At 41.0% G+C, this 16,506-nt stretch overlaps 1 protein-coding gene across 1 annotated transcript in view; it reads right to left on the bottom strand.

Annotated features, from left to right (window-relative positions):
* The window catches only part of LOC140729730 (doublecortin domain-containing protein 1-like), a 537,877-nt gene that overhangs the window by 468,971 nt on the left and 52,400 nt on the right, over positions 1–16,506 (bottom strand). The window contains exon 3 of the mRNA XM_073049855.1: positions 6,007–6,204. Coding sequence (XP_072905956.1) covers positions 6,007–6,204 — 198 coding nt within the window. The remainder of the gene's footprint in view (positions 1–6,006; positions 6,205–16,506) is intronic.

The raw sequence follows: 16,506 nt of genomic DNA, 5'->3' as shown, positions 1-16,506 counted from the left end.
GAAGACCACAGAGATAATCCACGGCTTTGACAAAGCTGGCTGGGAAGAGTAGGAAATGTCTTTCAACAGCAGTAGAACAGTGCATCATTTTAAAATGTGGGACAATCTAATCACTTACCACATTCTAAGACACAAATCCCCATGAGGCCAACAGTCCCATTCAAGAGTGGAAAATGCTGCTACTCAGACAAGCTTTGGTTCAATGGGAACTATGCAGTCCTGCGCTATCACACAGTTTATATGAACTGAATTTACCAGAAGGATAATGACAGTTGGCAGGGTTTTAGACTTGCAGCGGCTTGTTGCCAAAGTATTACATGCATGTCAAATAGTCTCTTTTTCTTCCAACACAACAACTATTTGTGAGAATTCACATGGGCAGGCATTGCTTGTATATACAATCTACCACAACCAGACAAAAAAACTTCTAATCCATTACCATGTGTTAGTATTCTTGACTTTCTAACTGACACAATGCTGTTGTGTGGTTCCGTTAAATCCCATTTAACTTTCAGGTTTACCTTGCCTTCTTGGTCTAATCTGAGCTGCGGAAATGTCACACTACACAATGCCTTTAACACTGACCTCAACCTACAGACTTCCTTTCAAGGGCTCAACAAATCATGTTCTCAATATTATTTATTCATTTGTCTCTTTTTTCTTTATTTATTGATCTATTCATTTATCTGTTAATTATTTGTTAATTTATTTATCTATTTATTATTTATGTGTTTGTGTTCGCTTACTGCTTTTTTTTTGTAATTCCATAGTTATCTCTTACGTACATTGGCTGTTTGTCTTCCCTTGTTTGTGTTTCATTTTTTTTCATTGATTCTATAATTTTTATTTGTATCTACTGTAGATGCCCACAAGAAAATGAATCTCAGGGTTATATATTGTGGCATATGTGTACTTTAATAATAAATTTACTTTGAACTTTCACCTTTGAACTTGTAACTCCATGGTTACAGTTCATCAGCCTTATTTGGTAGACTCCTTTCCTCGAAAAATACACGAATAAACCCTGTCAAAATCCTGCCTATTTCCTGTCTTGTTTCCTTTGTACTTCAAGCTTATTTATTTTCTGTTTTGATACATATTCATACTTTGATTATAAATTTATTTTGAGTTTTGAACTTTTAACTTTGACCATGACAGCATTGTGCAGTGTATTTCCATAAGTCTGTAAACACAATCACACGGGTACTTTAAGAAAGGGTGTAGGTCAAAAAATAACAGCAAAAGAATATAGTGTTATATTGGTGGGGGGGGTAGGATTTATCAATTAAAGCAAGTACAAAATTTATAAATGTTATAATTAATTTTACCTGGAATATTCTTCATGGAAATATAGCCTGCCATTTTAAAATATTATTATATTTTAAGACCAAAAGACATAGAACCAGAATTAGTCCATTTGGCCCATCGAGTCTGCTCTGTAATTCCATCATGGTTGATTTATTATCTCCCTCAACCCCATTCTCCTGCCTTCTCCCCAATCTTTGACATCCTTACTAATCAAGAACCTGTCAACCATTACTTTAAATATACTCCATGAATTGGCCTCCACAGCCATCTGTGGCAATGAATTCCACAGGTTCACCACCCTCTGGCTAAAGAAATTCCTCCTCATCTCTTTTCTAAATGGACATTCTTGTATTCTGAGGCTGTGCCCTCTGGTTCTAGACTTTCCCACCATAGAGAATATCTTCTCCACATCAGCTCTATCCAGGCCTTTCAATATTCTACTCCTAAGTCATATAGTCTTATTTTCCTGTGAATGCCCACAAGAAAATGGATCTCAACATAGTCGATGGTGACATTTACGTACTTTGATAATAAATTTACTTAGACATTTGAACAAACAGACTAAAAGAGATGCACCCACTTTCTCTGTACACTTCTGCATGTCCTCATTGTACTTGTCTGATACTGGGTAGAGACATAGAAAAGTATAGCAACAAAGCAGACCCTTCAGCCCATTTAGTCTGTGCCAAACCATTTAAACTACCCACTCCCATCGACTACTGACAGATTATTGAAAACATTAAACAAATTGCACACCTAAGTTCCAAAGGGAACTTTCAAGATAATGATTTGCATGCTGAAATCTAAGTGAAAGCCTGCTTAGATAAAAGGGTTCTAGTCACACTGGACAAACACTGCCAGTGGATTATACAGTGTCTGAACAATTTTGCAATGGATTACCAGGGTTTAGCATTCCAAAGCACAGATGAGTTGACAATTAGACCACCACTCCTAGTATGGCTTGTTGGCAGTATGAAATTCACATATTTGAGCATTGTTTGGAATTGGAATACAATTTTGCTGCCACCCAACTGGCCTCCGTATCCAGCATCACATTCTCCATAACTTCTGCAATCAACAATGGGATCTCACCACCATGCGCATCTTCCCCCCCCCTCCTCCCCCAGTCTCCACTTTCCACAGGGTTCCTTGAAGCTGATCTCCCTCTTTGCAAGCGAGACAAGTGCCTCACCTGTCCCTTCACCCTCTCCCTCACCACCCCAGGGCCACAAGTGGTTCTTCCCGGTGAGGCGGCACTTCAGCTGCAAGCCTGTCAGGGTCACCTATTGTATTCGCTGTTTCTGGTATGGCCTCCTCTACATCAGTGAGACGCAACTTAGATCGGGAGACCGCCTCGTCAAGAACCTTCACTCCATCTGCCTCAAAAGCAGGATTTCCCAGTGTCCACCCATTTCAATCTGACTTCCCATTTCCATTCCAACATGTTGGACCATGGCCTTCTCTCCTGCCACAATGAGGCCACACTTAGGTTGGAGGAGCAACTCCTTATATTCTGTATAGGTAGCCTCCAACCTGACTGCATGAATATCGATTTCTCTAACCTGATAATTTCTCATCTCCTTCTCCCTTTCTCTATTCCCCATTCTAATTCCTCTCTCACTCACCTACCTATCACCTCCCTCTCCTTCCCTTTCTTCTATGGTCCACTCTCCTCTCCTATCAGATTCCTTCCTCTTCAGTCATTCGTCTTTTCATCTATCGCCTCCCAGCTTCTTACTTCAACCACCATCCCCTCCCCACCCATCCTCTTGGTCTCACATTTTACTTACCAGCCTGTACTCCTGCCCCTCACCCCACCCCAATCACACACACCTTATTCAGGCTCCCTCCCCCTTCCTTTCCAATCCTGAAGAAGGATCTCGGCCTGAAACGGCGACTGTTTATTCATTTCCGTAGATGATACCTGACCTACTGAGTTGCTCCAGCATTTTGTGTGTGTTACTCTGTATTTCCAACAACTGCAGAATCTCTTGTGTTTCTGTTTACATGTGTCTTTATTGGTGTTTTAATTGTGTTTAATATTTTTAGTAGTATCTTTAACGACACATAATGATGACGAAGATTACAGGGATAATGGATTTTGATTGTATTTGCTTAGTGGATTGCAGACACTCACAAAAAAGAGCTTTTACATTTTTGGTAGCCAGTAAATTTAGGCTCAGCCAGCTACCTGAGCATTTCTAAGGGCAGGACCTGCTGTTATTGGCAAGGTGGTGCTGTGTACTATTGCACTGTGACGCCATGATTTGGCTTCAGGGACAAGTTGCCGAAAAGGCTTGAAAACAGCTTGCACTGGCTGTTTGCATCCTACCGGGTAAAAGGAAGTTTTTTAAAAACATCTGCAGATGCTGGAAATCCAGAGTAACACACACAGAGTGCTGGAGGAACTCAGCAGGACTGAAGGGTTCCGGCCCAAAATGTCGGCTGTTTATTCTCCTCCATAAATGCTGCCTGACATGCTGAGTTCCTCCGGCACTTTGAGTGTGGTGCTGCCTCCGCATATGCACCTGACCTTGGCGGACTTACTACTGTCTGAAGCACCCCAGACAGAGAGGGGGTAGTGAAGAGCAATCAGGAATGGTATAAAAGTGAAATATTTTAAAATGATAAAATGTCAGTTTACAGATACCAGCCATAATTTAATGTAATTGTTCTTAATAACTGATGCAGAAGTTTGTAGAAAAAAAGAACAGTGCAAACTATTAAATAGTAAATAGGGATGTGGATTATGCTAATGTGGTAATGGGGAACCGCAGACAAAAGCAGAGGCATGGAATGCAGCAGCAACGACACCCAGCTTTCAGAAACTTCGCTAATTGTGTTATAGCATGCACCCATTGTTGCAACAGAAAACTGGATTTACTGTTAGGCTTGTGGATAATCATTTCACTCTGTAATCAGGGCCTAGTCTGTTACTTAATTAAGTCTTCCTGTAGCCAGCCTTCTGTTATAAAAATTTTGTTTTACAAGAGTACATCTACACAGAGCGTTGTCGCAGGAAAGCAGCATCCATCATCAAGGACCCCCACCACTCAGGCCAGGCTCTCTTCTCGCTGCTGCCATCAGGAAGAAGGTACAGAAGCCTCAGTACTCACACCACTAGGTTCAGGAACAGTTATTACTCCTCAACCATCAGGCTTTTGAACCAAAGGTGATAACTTCACTCAACCAATGGACTTACTTTTAAGAACACTTTATTTCATGTTCTCTTATTGTTATTATTTTTTTTTCTTTTGTATGTACTGTATTTATTTTTTGCCTACCCCATTGGGTACGGTCTTTCATTGATTTTACCATAGTTATTGGATTTCAAGAGTATGCCTGCAGGAAAATGAATCTCAGGGTAGTATATGGTGACATATATGTACTTTGATAATAAATTTACTTTGAACTTTGATCAGCTTGCTTGTCTCCTGGTGCACACCAGTTTTTAATAAGTTGCCCGTTATTTTGAACACCAACACTGTGTGGACTTTCAGCTTGCTCTTATAATAAGCCACTGCTACGGGCAAGGAAAATCAAATGTTGATGAAGCATTGTTGTGAACTTCACATAACCTTGAAAAAAGCATTAAATTTGTGCAGAGTATTGCTGGCAGCACTGAGGCTGACTGCGGACTCCAATTACATTGCTCATCTCCCTGTCGGGAGGTCTGCAGGTGATTTTTCAGGGTTCTGTCAGTGGTCAACGTCCAATTGAATCAGTCACATTGCCGTTGCATTGGCACAGGTAACAGCCTTCTGTGTCTGCCTTCCACTGGAGACAGACCCAACATTGTTTATTTTGATGTTCAAAGAATAATGCATCTTCTTTAAATATGATATACAGCAGTAGAAAGGAGTGCATTTGATTGCTGGGGATTGAAATATAGACACACTTCACTCAACTTCACTCGCCCCATCATTGAAATGTTCCCACAACCTATGGACTCTCTTTTAAGTGCTTTTTCATATCATGTTCTTGATATTTATTTATTATTATTATTTCTTTCTTTTTGCATTTGCACTGTTTGTTGTCTTTTGCACAGTGGTTGAACGCCCAAGATGGTGCAGTCATTCATTAATTCTGTTATGGTGATTATTCTGTGGATTTATTGAGTATGCCTGCAAGAAAATGTATCTCAGGATTGTGTATGGTGACATATATGTACTTTAATAATAAATTTACTTTGAACTTTGATCTTATTGCAAGTCTGGTGACTTGAGCATTAAATCTCAGTGGGCACCATATTAATACGTATCTCTATCCTCTTCAAATTCTAATTGTTTGTGTTTGGGTTCAGATTCATTTATTTATCACATGTACATTGAAACATTCAGTAAACTGTGTCATTTGCATTAGCCAACACACTCAAGGATGTGCTGGGGTCAGCCTGCAAATGTTGCCACACATTTCTGGTGCCAATGTGTCTGTGTATAATGTTCAGCAGAACAACAGCAGCTAAATAAACCCCTTTCCTTCCTCCTTCACACCCGCACACCCATTCACACGCACAGTCCCCCAACTCCAGGATAGACAGTTTCCAGGTCTCTAGCCTCCAGAGGGCTCGTGGATATGGAGACATGGGGCATCCAACTTCATCAGTGGACTCGCAGTCTCACAGACCCACACAGTTAGCCATCAGTTCCCCCTCAAGGTTCCCCTTAAACATATGAGCTTGGTGCAATAAATTATTACCTTGGCAGCTGCTTTGGTGAAGATGAGGAACCTTTACTGATCTCTTTGATGTATTCTTGCACTAAAGCATCTTCGAAACTACTGCATCGTGATAGCAGAGAATCGGCGTACATCATATTGCCACTGGCCATGGTCCCAGACGTCTTGCTGGTGTATGTGCTTGCACTCTTTGGTCTCTGAGCTCTACCCATCTTGTATCTAGAAGGCAAAGAAAAATTGACATTGCTAGAAGTGAAGTCAAGAAACACAGAAAACAAGTCTCTAAATGTGAACCTTTCTCGGTACTTTCATTCATGTTCATTATATATATTTTAGGATCATTTAACAGATAATTTAACAAGACTTCATTTCAATATTTAATTCTAAGCTTGTGTCAAATCATTTGAAAACTAGCAGTCATTTAAGCATAAACAGAAAATGTTAGGAAGCTATTATAAATTTGTAGCATCTGAAAAATTGTTTCAATTCTGAACCTTTTCTATTTATTTTTTTCACATTTCAACTTTCCACAACTGTAGCTTTTACTTTTTAGAAAAAATGTAGGAATATATTCTGAAAAGCTGTTCTTATAATGTTGAGAGTGAAGGTATGTCCTGGGTGGTGGGGATCCTTTTTGAGTCATCGCCTTTTGAAGATGTCCTCGATGACGGGGAGGCTAGTGCCCATGACAGAGCTGGCTGAGTTTGCAAACCTCTGCAGTTTTTTCCGATCCTGTGCAGTTGCCCCTCCATACCAGACAGCGTTGGAACCAGATCTTACCAGTGGCTGAAGAAGCACACACCAGGTAACATTGTGGATTCTGTCTAGCTGGCAACATAGTGGACTTGATCTTCTTTGCATGACAGCTTCATAAAGAACGCAGGAAACAGCAATAACTGTTATACATGGCCTTCATCAACCACACTAAAAATTTTAGATTCATGGGTTATCAGCAAAAAAATGGCTGGAGTTCCTTAGCACTTTAGTGCAAGGGTGTTTATTAGGTGCATCAAAAATTAGCGAAAATAATGATAAGAAAATTGTCATTATTTACTAAAAGATATCTACCAGAAATCACAATAGCTTCATACTTATTTCTTGCCCAATGTGAACTCCTAGCAGCCCCTATCTCTCTCTCTCTCCTACTGAGAGCAAAGAGCCCTGTTTTATTAGGCACTTGGAAATATCATCTTTAATTGCCAACAAAGTTATCTTAAAACTACACTTGGATTAAAATATAATGCACTCCACAATGTAGTTCAAATCATATTCCAAGATAAACAGAAGTATCTCCCTTAAATACAATATACAAGTAACATATACACGTAGTTTACACATCCCATTACTGAAGAAACAGAATATTCTGCCGTGTATGGCAGGAAAGGCACCATAAAGCCAACCCAAGAGCATCAGTCCTTTGAAACCTTTGAAACATGTATATGTAACCATACTCTTCACTTCTACCACACCTAACCCACTGACAAATTACCCATCACAAACACAAACGAAATCCAACGAAAAATACAATAGAGACAGAAAATAGATACATGGCTCCTGCAGATGGAATGGTGGACAAGACTCGATGGGCTGAATGGTCTAATTCTGCACAATGCCTTATGGTCTTAATAGTGATGTCAATAAATGCAAGCACAATTCAGGGATAACATTAGACATACCAATCTGCATAATACTCAAAACTGGCTGCTCCAATTTCTTAACACTATTTCACCTGCAAATGAACACTAGGAAATCTGTTCCAAGTTAAATAATTTTTTTTTTTGCATGAGTTGTGCATGAAAACAGAGGCAAATGTTCCAATTTCTATGCCAGACTACATAACAAAATAATTGGTTTCTGTGCTATATTTAAATTATAACAACTTATCAACAGCAGACTCATTTTGCTGTCCAACATTTGAGAGCATCGTCATTATCAGTTGTGCAGATGCAGAAGAACTGAGGAGTGGATGAAGAAATTTGCCTCGCTCAACATCCTGCTCCAGTATACACATAACCAGTTGTAAGTTTTGTAATCTCATTCAAAACAAACATTATAATTAATACTTCCATTATATTCCAATGTTCTCCGAGGATCATCACCTTCTCGTGGTGGAGAGGCTCATGAGTTTCTAAGCTCCCAAGAGTGATGCTCCTGGTAAGGTCATTCAAGTTCAAGGGGGTGGTGGGATTCCAAACAAAGAACAATCAAACCAAGATTTCAATGGTGGAGCTGGCAGAAGTTGATGAAACATCAACTAATGCTATTACGGTCAGCGCTAGCAACCCGGGTGCAATTTCTGCTGCTGTCTGTAAGGAGTTTGCATGTTCTCCCCATAGGTGAGTGTGTTTCTTCTGGTACTTAGGTTTCTTGCCACAATCCAAAGATGCATGGGTTAGCAAGTTAATTGGTCATTGTGTGTAATTGGTCAGTGGGTGTATTTGGGCAGCATGGGCTTTTGGGTCAAAGGGCCTGTTACTGTGCTGTATTTCTAAATTTTAAAAAAATCACAACAACAATGAAGGCAGAGGAAGGCTGCAGCAGTCATCTTACATTCCTGGGCCCTGACCCCGATTTTGTCAAAGACGACATGGTGGTTGCCCATGCATCAGTCTCTCCACGTTAAACAAAGTTGCGCATAGGCATTCTCCATTAAGGGAATTCACCCTAACATCTCAGCTATGTAGATCTTGGACTGGCCTCTACAACCACCTGAGATCCCGTCAATAGATAACTTCTCAGTAGAACATCACACTCAACTCGAGTGATCACATTACTCTATTCTGATACTATATAAACCATACATTGACTCTATTTTCAGGTTAATCAGAAAATTCAGGTTTTAGGTTGATCAGAAATATTGAAAGTTTCATACAACTGTTTTAAATTTACTCCATGTCAATAGGTAGATATGGAATGTGGAGGAAAAAGATATGCAAACGTGTCTAGACTGCAACTGATAACAAATCTTGACATCGTCACTAAAATAAAAGCACCATCATTTCCATTAAATCCAACTTTTCTAAATTGTGCTCTATCTAAACTGGCACTGGCGAAGAAAACTGAAGAGTGTACAGCAGGATGGGGCTGACCATCAATACCACCAAGACAGAAGTGGTTTGCCAATGGAGTGCCAGTGTCCCACCCACCCTACCTGCCTTCACTGTTGGTGATGAAAAGCTGTCAGTAGTACCATCTTTCAAATATCTGGGGAGCATTCTCTCTGAGGATAGCGGCATTGACAACGGCATCCAGACCCGCATTAAGCAGGCATCAGCTGCCTTTGGGAGACTTCGGCGTAGAGTCTTTCAGAACAGGAGCCTTTGTCCCTCCACAAAGGTCGCCATATACCAAGCAGTCTGTGTCACCACCCTCCTTTATGGCTGTGAAGCTTGGGTAACCTACAGCCATCACATCAAGTCCTTGGAGCGCTTCCACATAACCTGCCTTCAGCGCATCCTGGGAATTACTTGGCGTGAGCGGGTGCCTCACACTGAAATACTTGTAAAGACTAACTGCAGAAGTGTTGAGCCCATGATCACCCAGTGTCAGCTGCAGTGACTGGGGTATGTGATAAAAATGCCCCCATGTCAGCTACCCCGCAGAGTGTTATACGGCCAGCTACATCATGGTCGACGCTCAGCTGGCGGGCCAAAGAAGCGCTATAAGGATCAGATAAAGAATGCTTTATAGAAGTGCAAGATCAGACCCGAGGACCTGGAGGATGTTGCTGCTGACCCTTTCACTTGGTGACAGCTGTGTAGGGACGGGGTTCGTATCCTGGAGATGGAAAGAACAACCAGAAGACAGCAGAAGAGAGCCAGGAGAAATTCAGCCATGGTTGCCATCACGACCACCACTACCACATATCCATGTCCCACCTGCAATAGAGCTTGTGGGTCCAGGATAGGACTGTATAGTCATCAAAGATCTCACCATTAAAGGATTGGACGTCGTCTTGAAGGGATTGAAGGGAATAAACGCAGATAAATCCCCAGGACCAGATGGTCTGCATCCCAGAGTGCTTAAGGAAGTAGCCCAAGAAATAGTGGATGCATTAGTGATAATTTTTCAAAACTCCTTAGATTCTGGATAAGTTCCTGAGGATTGGAGGGTGGCTAATGTAACCCCACTTTTTAAAAAAGGGAGAGAAAAACCGGGGAATTATAGACCGGTTAGTCTGACATCAGTGGTAGGGAAAATGCTAGAGTCAGTTATCAAAGATGTGATAACAGCACATTTGGAAAGAGGTGAAATCATCGGACAAAGTCAGTATGGATTTGTGAAAGGAAAATCATGTTTGACGAATCTTATAGAATTTTTTGAAGATGTAACTAGTAGAGTGGATAGGGGAGAGCCAGTGGATGTGGTATATTTAGATTTTCAAAAGGCTTTTGACAAGGTCCCACACAGGAGATTAGTGTGCAAACTTAAAGCACATGGTATTGGGGGTATGGTATTGACGTGGATAGAGAATTGGTTGGCAGACAGGAAGCAAAGAGTGGGAGTAAACGGGACCTTTTCAGAATGGCAGGCAGTGACTAGTGGGGTACCGCAAGGCTCAGTGCTGGGACTCCAGTTGTTTACAATATATATTAATGATTTAGACGAGGGAATTAAATGCAGCATCTCCAAGTTTGCGAATGACACGAAGCTGGGCGGCGGTGTTAGCTGTGAGGAGGATGCTAAGAGGATGCAGGATGACTTGGATAGGTTAGGTGAGTGGGCAAGTTCATGGCAGATGCAATTTAATGTGGATAAATGGGAGGTTATCCACTTTGGTTGCAAGAACAGGAAAGCAGATTATTATCTGAATGGTGGCCGATTAGGAAAAGGGGAGATGCAATGAGACCTGGGTGTCATTGTACACCAGTCATTGAAGGTGGGCATGCAGGTACAACAGGCAGTGAAAAAGGCAAATGGTATGTTGGCATTCATAGCAAAAGGATTTGAATACAGGAGCAGAGAGGTTCTACTGCAGTTGTACAAGGCCTTGCTGAGACCGCACCTAGAGTATTGTGTGCAGTTTTGGTCCACTAATCTGAGGAAAGACATACTTGTCATAGAGGGAGTACAGAGAAGGTTCACCAGATTGATTCTTGGGATGGTAGGACTTTCATATGAAGAAAGACTGGATCGACTAGGCTTATACTCACTGGAATTTAGAAGATTGAGGGGGGATCTTATTGAAACATATAAAATTCTATCAACAGATAGAAACAGGTTACTATTGATGCAATGCTCCTCAGACAGGATGAAGAGGTCAATACTCCCCAATGCCATTAGGCTTTACAATTCTACCGCCAGGACTTAAGAACTTTTTAAAAGCTATTATTAATGCTTTTTGAGATGGTGATTTAGATGCATATCATATTTTTTTACTGAGTTAAGTATTGTATGTAATTAGTTTTGCTACAACAAGTGTATGGGACATTGGAAAAAAAGTTGAATTTCCCCATGGGGATGAATAAAGTATCTATCTATCTATCTATCTATCTATCTAAATTCTAAAGGGATTGGACAGGCTAGATGCAGGAAGATTGTTTCCGATGTTGGGGAAGTCCAGAACGAGGGGTCACAGTTTAAGGATAAAGGGGAAGCCTTTTAGGACCGAGATGAGGAAGAACTTCTTCACACAGAGAGTGGTGAATCTGTGGAATTCTCTGCCACAGGAAACAGTTGAGGCTGGTTCATTGGCTATATTTAAGAGGAAGTTAGATATGGCCCTTGTGGCTAAAGGGATCGGGGGAATGGAGAGAAAGCAGGTACAGGGTTCTGAGTTGGATGATCAGCCATGATCATACTGAATGGCAGTGCAGGCTCAAAGGGCCGAATGGCCTACTCCTGCACCTATTTTCTATGTTTCTATGTTTCTATGTCTTCGGATTTTGATGGACAACCAAAGAAGAAGATGAGTTTGAGTATCTCAGAAACTGCTGTTCTCCTGGGATTTTAGGCACAACAGTCTCTAAAGTTTACAGGGAAGAGTGTGAAAAATCAAAGACATCCTGTGAGCCATGTAGAGTATTTAATATTTCCGTAATATTTGAGCATTATTGTAAATATATTGTTTGATTAAACATTCTTTGTTGTTTAAGTTATATATCGTAGGTAAGATGTAAAGTATGTAATTGGCAAACATCATTATGCTGCCACATGATATGCACATGCCTCACTTAAAGTAAAAATGAAGTTAGACCCACATTCCCAGCTCTCTTGTTTTCCTTGTAATTAATTTAATGTTTTGGAGTTACAAAACGTAACAGTGGCAATGAACCCGAGACAACTCCTACCTGTTGAAGCACAGGAACCCGAGACTACTGCCTACCAGTTGAAGCACAACGAGATGTTTGAGTTAAAAAAAAGCACAGTAAGAAAAAGTAAAACAAAAGGCAGCACAGCATGCGTCTCTTCAGAAAAGGAGACAGAGATGATCAGCTTTTTAAAAAGGCAGAAACTGGAAGGATTCACAGGTTCATGAACAGTGAGTACCGAGTGATAATAATCATAATCATTTTGCATCAGTCTTCACTGTGGAAGACACCAGCAGTGTGCCAGATCTTGTAGTGTGTGAAGGAAGACAATTTACTATTACAAGGGATAAGGTGCTCAAAAAGCTGAAAGATCTAAAGGTACATAAGTCACCTGGACCAGATGAAGTGCATCCTAGGATTCTGAAAGAGGTAGCAGTAGAGATTGTAGGGGCATTATTAATGATCTTCCAAGAATTATTGGACTCAGACATGGTTCCAGAGGACTGGAAATTTGCAAATGTAACTCCACTCCACTTTAAGAAAGGAGGAAGGCAGCAGAAAGGAAATTATAGACCAGTTAGCCTGACCTCAGTGTTTGGGAAGATGTTGGGGTCAATTGTTAAGGATGAGGTTATGGAGTACTTGGTGACACAGGACAAGATAGAAAAAAGTCAGCATGGTTTCCTTCAGGGAAAATTTTACCTGATAACCCTGTTGAAATTCTTCGAGGAGATTTCAAGTAGGATAGATAAAGGGGATGCAGTGGATGTTGTAAATTTGGACTTTCAGAAGGCCTTTGACATGAGGCTGCTTACCAAGTTAAATGCCCATGGTATTACAGGAAAGTTACTAAAATGGTTAGAGCTTTGCCTGATTGGTAGGAGGCAGTGAGTAGGAATAAAAGGATTCTTGACTGCTTGGCTGCCAGTGACTAGTGTTGTTCAGCAGTGGTCAGTGTTGGGACCACTTTTTTATGCTGTACATCAATGATTTAGATGATAGAATAGATGGCTTTGTTGCCAAGTTTTCAGATGTTACAAAGATTGGTGGAGGGGCAGGTAGTGTTGAGAAAACAGGTAGGCTGCAGAAAGACTTAGATTAAGAGAATGGGCAAGAAAGTGGCAATTGAAATACAATGTTGGAAAATGCACGTTGGTAGAAGAAATAAAATTGTGGACTATTTTCTAAAGAGGGAGAAAATCCAAAAATATGAAATGCAAAGGGACTTGGGAGTCCTTGTGCAGAACACCCTGAAGGTTAACTTACAGGATGAGTCGGTGGTGAGTAAGGTAATTACAATGCCAGCATTATTTCAAGAGCTCTTGAATACAAGAGCAGGGATGTGATGCTGAGGCTTTATAAGGCACGAGTGAGAACTCACCTTGAGTATTGTGAAGAATTTTGGGCTCCTCATCTAAGAAAAGATGTGCTGGCATTGAAGAGAGTCCAGAGGCAGTTCACAAGGATGATCTAGGAGCTAGATAGGTATCTTATGGATAGGGGAATCAAGGGATATGGGGACAAGGCAGGAACCGGGTATTGATAGTAGATGATCAGCCATTATCTCAGAATGGCAGTGCAGGCTCGAAGGGCTGAATGGTCTACTTCTGCACCTATTGTCTATTGTCAATTCCGGGAATTAAAAGGTTATCATACAAGGAATATTTGATGGCTCTGGGTCCATACTTACTGGAAGTTAGAATGATGTGGGGGGGCGGGATCTCACTGAAACCCTTCAAATGTTAAAATGCCTAGACAGAGTAGGTGTAGAAAGGATGTTTCCCATGGTGGGGGAATCTAGGACAAGAGAGCACAGCCTCGGGGGCATCCATTTAAAACAGAGATGCAGAGAAATTTCTTTAGCCACAGGGTCGTGAATTTGTGGACATGAACAGGTAGCTGTGGAGGCCAGGTCACTGGGTGTATTTAAGGCAGAGATTGATAGAATCTTGATTGGGTACGGCATCAAATGTTACAGGGAGGCAGCCAGGAATGGGATTAAGGAGGGAAAAAAGGGATCAGCCATGATTGAATGACAGAGCAGACTCAATGGGCCAAATGGCCTAATTCTGCTCCTATGTCTTATGGTCTTATAAAATAAAAATCAGAAATGGTTGGCTACACCAGAAAGATTGACACAACAGATAACTGGAATATTTATACAGAACAAATTGAGCAGCATTTTAAAGTCAATGAGAAACAACTGCCAATTTTGCTGAGTGCATTGGATTTAAAGACATTCAGTTTAGCTAGAAACTTAACTGTTCCAACCACAGCAGCTGAAATGCGCTTTGTTGATATTGTCAAAGTAGTGCAGGAACACTTAGAACCAAAACCATTGCTGATTGCAAAACACCTTAGGTTTCATAAGCAGAATTGAAAGGAAGGGGAGACCATTTCAGCTTACGTGGCTGAATTGAAGAAGTTGTCTGAACATTGTCCGTTCAGCGATGGGCTTAATGATGACTGAGATTGTTTAATTTGTGGAATCTTACAAGAAAGCATTCAAAAATGGCTCCTAACTGAAGTACAACTTACATTTAAAAGAGCAGTTGAAATAGCTGTATCAATGCACACCAGCAGATAGACACATAATTGAGTTACAATCAGGAATGAAAGTGAGCAGGAACAAAATTGCAGTGTCTAAACAGAAACCTGTCTGGCTGAACAAATTGTGTTACTGTTGTGACAGGGGTTCATATAGACCGGACCAATACAGGCTTTAAGATGGAACTTGCAGACAATGCTACAAAGTACAAAGAGCATATCAGGCAGGCAAAAACAAATAGACTGCACAGGGTAGAGAAAAAGATATAAAGTCAAGTTACTTTTTCCAAAAGAGCACTAAACTGCATACAGTTGATGAAAATTCTGATAATGATTAGTGACACCGGATTGAGCAGCCTTGAGATTTATGATGCAAAACTAACAAGAGACAAGTAATATGGCTTACAGCAGAAGTGAATGGCAAATTAATTAAAACAGAATTGGCTACTTCAGTCATTCCACAAAATGAGTTTGAATGGCATTTTAAAGATACTAAACTGAAGCCTGCAGATATCCAACTAAGAACTTACTGCATAGTGGAGAAAAGGTAGGTCCTATGGAAATGACATTTGTAACCCTGAAATACAACATCAACTGCCTCATTGATCTTGTATGTGGTAAAAACAGGAGGGTCAGTATTGTGGGGTCTTGAGTGGCTTAGACACCTACAACTCGATTGGAGGTCCATCCACCTTGTACATGCCACATCCCCCGCAAGAAAGTGAATTAAGAAAGAGGGCGAACAGGTATTGGTGTCAACCTCTGTGTCTCTGGTGGAAAACATATTGGACCAACAAACGACCATGTTGCTCAGAGGAATCATGAAAGTGACAAAAACAGTGGTCTGACTGCAACAGGACTTGAAGGCAACTTCAAGAACTTGAGGAAGCTTCTGATATGTCAATAGATATCCCAAAGGAAATTACAGTTTCACAGTAGCATTATAAGTTCACCGATATACAACATTAGAAGAGAAGTAAGAAGAATAAGTAAAAATAAGTTATCTTAAACAGTCTAACAGAATGGGGTCATCACTTCCCCGGGTATAGATTGACATCATGGAGCCTAATGTCCAAGGGTAAGAATGACCTCATATAGTGCTCTTTTGAGCAATTGCATTTATCTTAGTCTGTTACTGAAAGTACTCTTCATTCAGCCAAGGTGGAATGCAAAGTATGAGAAACTTTGGCCGGAATTGTCAGGATTTTCCGTAGAGTCCTTTGTTCTACCACAGCCTCCAGTGTATTCAGTTTGGCTCTTTTAACAGAGCCAGCCTTTCTAATCAGTTTATTGAGTTTGTTGGCATCACCAATGTTGATGCCATTGCCCCAGCACACCACGCATAGAAGATTGTACTAATGATAACAGACTGGTAGAGCATGTGAAGGAGAGACCTGCATACTCCAAAGGACATCAGTCTCCTCAGAAAAAAGAGGCGACTCTGGCCCTATTTGTACACAGCCTCTGTGTCAGTCCTCTATTCAAGTCTGTCACCCAGGTGCATCCTCTGGTACATCCTCTGATGTGGTGTCCTCACCACATCTACATCCTCACCATCAATGGTAACAGGAAGTAATGTAGGCTTAGTCTTCCTAAAGTCCATCACCATCTCCCTTGTCTTACTGATGTTAAGCTGCAGACAATTCAGCTTGCACCGTTCAACAAAGTCCTGCACCAGGGCCCTGTATTCATCGTCCCATCCTCTCTTTGTACACCCAACTAT

Source organism: Hemitrygon akajei, chromosome 6, assembly GCF_048418815.1.
Source record: "Hemitrygon akajei chromosome 6, sHemAka1.3, whole genome shotgun sequence".
NCBI lineage: Eukaryota > Metazoa > Chordata > Chondrichthyes > Myliobatiformes > Dasyatidae > Hemitrygon > Hemitrygon akajei.
The sequence above is the reverse complement of the archived record's forward strand: the minus strand, read 5'-3'. Positions and strand labels throughout refer to the sequence as shown.